At 44.0% G+C, this 6251-nt stretch overlaps 1 protein-coding gene across 1 annotated transcript; it reads left to right on the top strand.

Annotated features, from left to right (window-relative positions):
- Positions 1-1763: 1763 nt before the first annotated feature.
- Positions 1764-4310, top strand: LOC143964231 (E3 ubiquitin-protein ligase TRIM11-like). Its single transcript, XM_077473931.1, has one exon. It carries the CDS (start codon positions 1835-1837, stop codon positions 3434-3436), a length of 1602 nt encoding a protein of 533 aa, XP_077330057.1. The 5' UTR covers positions 1764-1834; the 3' UTR covers positions 3437-4310.
- The last annotated feature ends 1941 nt before the right edge of the window (positions 4311-6251 follow it).

Here is a 6251-nt window from a genome sequence, read left to right as displayed (position 1 = left end):
CCTCTTTTATTGGCCTGTGACTGCCTCTCCTTGTTGACCTTCCAGACATACTGTCTTTGATGTATTGGAATCGGTACACAAGGCATGGCTTGCAGTGAAATGTAGCTGCACAAAGCTGGGATATGGATATATATATATATATTACTGATTATACTGCAGCTAGCTCAATCAACTGCCTGCCTGTGGTATTATTATGAAGAGAACACCAGCAATTGTCTGCAGTTAGCTTTAGTTGTACACTGTGCACAGGATACAGTACACTGACTGAAAATACTGCAGTTGCCTGCCTCTAAGTTTATTAGGAAGATAATAACAGGAACGGATCTAGCTAAACTGAATACAGTGTGTGTGTGTGTATGTATATATATTTATACATATTAAATACACAGACTGCAGCTAACTCAAATGAAATGACACTGTGTCTCTCTCTCTCTCTCTCTATCTCTCTCTCAGCATGCTGGAACACACTGAACAAGGCCGACTTCCAGATGGCCTTATATAGTGTGGGGCGTGTACTAAATCCCCTGAGGCCTAATTGGGCCAATCCCCCCTGCCTTTGGCCAATTATGGCTCTCCGTTCTTACCACGCTGTGATTGGCCAATGCGTGCGGGTCATAGTGCATGCTTGGCCAATCATCAGCCAGCAATGCACTGCGATGTTGCAGTGTATTATGGGCCATGAAGCGCCACTCGAATTTGGCGCAAACGGCCCATAATGTTTGTAATTCGTCGAATGGCTGATGTTCGAGTTGAACTTACGTTCGACTCGAACTCAAAGCTCATCCCCAGTGCACAGCGAGGGCAGTGTGCAATACATACGAAATAGAATACAATTATATACAGAACTTACAAATTTCCTTTACAATGGAAAAAGGTCCCGCAGTGTAGAGGTGGAATACTGTATGTGTTAAGTTTGGGGTGCCGTCAAAGACCAAAAGTCTGAGTGACTAATAGTTTTGTTTATATGTTAAAGGTTGTTAAATTTTTATATTTTGTTATTAAAAAGGCTGCTATGGCCATTTATACTCCAATTTCAGTTGTGGATGTTAATTTAGGTAACGGTAAGGGGGAAGGTGGAGTAGAAGTGGTTGGGCAGTTATGATGGTTGGGGACAACTGGGCTACACTGGTCAAGTCATATATATGAAGCATACTTCTGTCTCAATGATATATGGTGACACTTGACCTTTCTTTTGTCTCTTTCACAGTTGAGACCTCCTCTATCCCCTTTAGCTGGCACTCCCCTCCATCTCCTGTCCTTTCTTCCTTCTTTTGCCTCTTTTCGTTTATTTAAAATGGGTTTATACATCTTTGCAGGAAAGGATAGTGTAGATCTGAACTGAGTATTTCATTTTTTATTAAATAGCTTACAATGGTTATGACATCATATGCTTATAGATCTGGACAAAAATTATTTTCTTCTACTCTGTACAACAGGGATATGCAATTAACGGACCTCCAGCTGTTGCAAACTACAAGTCCCATCATGCCTCTGGGTGTCATTCTTGTGGCTGTCAGAGTCTTGCTATGCCTCATGGGACTTGTAGTTCTGCAACAACTGGAGGTCCGCTAATTGCATATCCCTGACAAGTTATTGGTACAATTTTTATATCTAGATTGTTTGCACAAAAAAGGTCAACAAAACTTATAGTAAAAAAAATGTGTGATCAGCTGACACCTTACTGTAGAAGAACATCATGTTTATGTTATTTATGTCTTCTAAGAACAGCCAACCATTAATTCATCTTTTTGTAATTTCAGCAATATCCAAAGGTCTGTGAAACCACTCTGAGAGAAATATCCAAAACTTTCACTTCTCGCTTCTGCTGTCAGCGATGGAGTCTGGTGATCTGAGAGATGAGTTGGAATGTCTCATCTGTCTGAACATTTATACAGATCCTGTAACCCTGAAATGTGGTCACAACTTCTGCCGGGTCTGTATTGATCATGTGCTGGATACACAGGAGGGGTCTGGAGGATATTACTGTCTTAAATGTAGAGAGAAGTTTCCGGATCGTCCTGAACTGCAAAGAAACATAACACTACATAACCTAGTGGAGACTTTCCTGTCTTCTCAGCCACATCAAGAGGAGTCCTGGGTCTTCTGTACGCACTGTGTGGACTGTCCTGTACCTGCTGTTAGATCCTGTCTGCTCTGTGAGGTTTCTCTGTGTGATAAACACTTGAGAGACCACAACAAATCCCCAGAACACGTCTTATGTGACCCCATCTTGTTCATAGACATAGGGAAATGCTCCATCCATAAGAAGATCCTGGAGTATTACTGCACTGAGGATGAGACCTGTATCTGTACGTTTTGTGTGATTGGGGAACACACAGGACACCAGGTGGAGTCACTGGATGAGGCTTCTGAGAAGAAGAAGGAGACACTGAGGAATGTTCTGCAGAAACTTCTGACAAAGAGAGAGGAGACGGAGGAAAGAGTCCAGAGTCTGCAGGAACACCGGAGGAAAGTAGAAGAAGAAGCCGCCGGTGACACCGAGAGAGTCACTGCCCTGTTTAGAGATCTCAGGAGACGTCTGGAAGACCTGGAGAAGAGAGTCCTGAGGGAGATCTCCGGGAGGGCAGAGCGGATCTCCAGCTCCACATCAGTTTTCATCCAGGATCTGGAAAGGAAGAAGATTGAGCTGTGCAAGAAGATGCATCCCATTAGGACGCTGTGTTTTATGACGGATCCACTGACTGTCTTACAGGAATCAGACACAGGTGACTTGTGTGATACTGAGGATGGAGATAATGAGGACAGAGAGAGACATGAGGAGCTCCTCCATGATGGAGGGGGTCTGGATGTGGCGGGGGTCTTACACACAGGTTTATCTGATATAATAACAGAGGTAAATGTATACTTCCCTATACAGGGCGCTGCAGACATATTACTGGATGTAAACACAATTGGTAATGAGCTACAAATATCAGGTGACAGGAAAACTTTGTTCTGGTCAGATAGGAACCAGAAGCGCTCAGATAGCCCAGAGAGATTTACTGAATATCCTCAGGTGTTGAGCAGTCGGAGTTTCTCCTCAGGGAGACATTACTGGGAAGTGGATGTCGGGGGGTCAGATTTCTGGATAGTCGGGATGTGTTACCCCAGTATAGAGAGGACCATTTTTCCAGCAGGGATAAATAGGAATAACAAGTCTTGGGGTTTGCTCAGGTGTGGTAATCAGTATTTTGTGAGCCATGACAGTAATAAGACCCCCTTACCCACCAATATCTCCAGTAATATAGTCAGGATAGATCTGGATTATGAGGCCGGACGGATCTCTTTTTATGATCTGTGTGACCCGATCCGACACCTCCACACCTTCTCCACCTTCACTGAGCCCCTCCATGCTGGGATATGTGTAGGGGATGGTTGTATAAAGATATGTGGGGGGAAATCTGGAGATTTCAGAACTCTGGCCAGAAACTGGTGACATCACAGGGAGGAGGAATGGGATTGGTTGATTACAGAGCCAATGTTTGGACTTAAAGGTAACTTTAACCACTTCCCACCCAGCCTATAGCAGAATGACGACTGGGCGGTGGTTGTTATCCTGACTGCGTCATATGATGTCCAGCAGGATAACTGCTGGCGCGCACCCGTGGGGGCCCTGCATCGCAGCGATCGTTGTTGCGGCGTGTCAGTCTGACACACTGCAACTCTAATCTAGGTAAAGAGTCTTTTAAGGAAACTTTTTACCATGTGAACAGCCGTGTCCAATCATGGCTGATCACGATGTAAACAGGAAGAGCCGTCGATCGGCTTTTCCTCACTAGTGACTGACAGACGCGAGTAGAGGAGAGCTGATCAGCTGCTCTCCTGATGGGGGGGGGGGGGGTGGTCTGTGCTGATTGTTTATCAGTCCAGCCCCCCTCGGATGCCCGTCCAGGACCAGCAGGACCACCAGGGAAGACCACCACACAGGACCACCAGGTATGCCTCCCTAGACCACCAGGGATATGCCAATAAGTGCCCAGGCAGCTGCCAATCAGTGCCAATGAAAAATGCCTGCCAGTGCCACCAGTTATGCCTATCAGTGAAATCTATCAGTGGCCATCAGTGCCGCCTATCAGTGCTCAGCAGTGCTGTCTATCAGTGCCACCCATAAGTACCCATCAGTGCAGCCTTTCAGTGCCACCTACGAGTGCCCATCATTGCCGCCTATCAGTGCCACCATATTAGTGCCATCTCATTGGTGCCACCTCATCGGTGCCGCCTTATCAGTGCCCATCAGTGCAGCTTACCATTGCCCATCAGTGAAGGAGAAAACTTACTTATTTAGAAAATTTTGAAAACAAAAATAAAAGTTTTTTTCTTTGTTTTTGTTATAAAATTTGGTGTCTTTCTGTCTTTTTTTTTTTTTGCAAAAAATAAAAAACGCAGAGGTGATCAAATAACACCAAAAGAAAGCTCTATTTGTGGGAACCGCTGGCACGGTCACCGCTGGCATGTCCACCATGGGTGCATTCATGCTGGATTGACTTGTTGTCTTGCGATATTGTCGAGTCCAACATCTCTGGTAAGCGTGTATGAACCTTATCGTTTACTTTGACGACGTCTACAGTTCGATGATCCTCATGGCTGTGTGACACCCTGCTTACAATTCACTCATTGATGGACACTTTATGCTTCACTAATTTATATGTGGAATTTTTTCACCAGTAGCTTGTTTGATTAATTGCACTCACAAGTTTGTGATTTTTTTTTTCTATCATAGTTTGGATGGCTTAGCGCTACATACTCATCATTAATCAGCGATCACATCGTTACAACAGATAGCAAAAGCCTGATGAAGGGGTCCTGTGTGGCTTCAAAATGTTACTATGCACTGTAACGATCTGATCGCTAAAGCTTTGGACCCATTCTGGAGATCCTTGGTGTGCTGGTGAAATATTTTTTGCTTTTTACTTTTGACTGTGAAGAACGCGGTGATGTACAACGCTACAACGGGCCGAGAAAATTAAGTTCAATTCTTCCGAGCATGCGCCAAATCGTTTCCGAGCACGAGTTGGAATTTTGCGCGTCGGAATTGCTACAGACGTTCGTAATTTCCGATCGGAACTTTTTCAGAGCGAAAAAAATAGAGAACCTGCTCTGAATCTTTTGCTGGCAGAAATTCCGCCAGCAAAAGTCACATAGAGCGTACACACGGTCGGAATATCCGACCAAAATCTCACGTTGAACTTGCTGGCGGAATTTACGATCGCGTGTACAGGGCTTTAGGCAATTTTCTTTTAAGGCTTCATGTACACGGGACGTTTTTACAACCTCTACTGAACGATTCCACTTGACAGATGGGGAACGTCCCTTTGGCTGCATTTATATGCCGTGTTTAGTGGCATTTTGCCGCGTTTGCATTTTGAAGTGTTTTAAAAAAAATACGTTTTTTTATAAATCTGCAAAAACAAAAAGCGCCTATAAATAAAAAGCGAGTAACCGCATTTAGCCGTGTTTCACGTCTGAAACGTCTGAAAACTTCGGCGTCTGAACTCATTTTTTTTACCTTAAAAGAAAAGCCTATAAACGCAACTGTCTAAAAAAGACAGTAAACAAACCTGTGTACATGTACACATAAAGCCTCATACACGCGATCGGACTTTGTACAAACTTTTCCGTGCATTTTTGTACAAAGTGCGTCGGCCCTGAACTTGTATTGCATACACACGGCAGGACTTTTTCAGCCAACTTTCACCAAATCATGTGGTTTTTCTGCTCTTTACCGCCACCTTTGGTCAACGTCTGTATTGTTGTGTGATTTTTTTGCATTGGTTCTGAGCATGCCTGTTTGTACTTTGTACAAAAGTCCGATGGCTTTGTGTACACACGATCGGAATTTGCTCCATTGGACTTATGTTGTCAAAAAGTTTGCCGAAAAGTCAGATGAAAACCGAAAAAGTTTGTCCGATGGAGCGTACACATGGTCGGATGTTGCCTTAAAACAGCTAATTTGCATGTTTGTTGTGAAAAAGTCAGATCGTGTGTACGGGCTTTAAGATAATATTAGGCTCCATGCACACATGTCATTTTGGACAAAAAGAGCAAAGGATATTGTGAGCAGAGATTCCTGAGCCATCAAGAGCCATGCCACTCTACTCTTCCATTCTACTCTTCTGAATACTCGGGGTGCTCCAGTTCATTTTGGACAAAAAGAGCAAAGGATATTGTGAGCAAAGATTCCTGAGCCATCAAGAGCTATGCCTCTCGACTCTTCAATTCTACTCTTCAATTCTACTCTTCCAAATACTCGG

Source organism: Lithobates pipiens, unplaced genomic scaffold (assembly GCF_037356315.1).
Source record: "Lithobates pipiens isolate NorthernLeopardFrog02 unplaced genomic scaffold, aLitPip1_a1.2 Scaffold_8, whole genome shotgun sequence".
Taxonomy (NCBI): Eukaryota; Metazoa; Chordata; class Amphibia; order Anura; family Ranidae; genus Lithobates; species Lithobates pipiens.
This window is presented reverse-complemented; position numbering and strand designations above follow the sequence as displayed.

Coding starts and splice junctions, on each gene's coding strand:
- LOC143964231 (XM_077473931.1), top strand. CDS start 1,835: ATGGAGTCTGGTGATCTGAGAGATGAGTTGGAATGTCTCATCTGTCTG.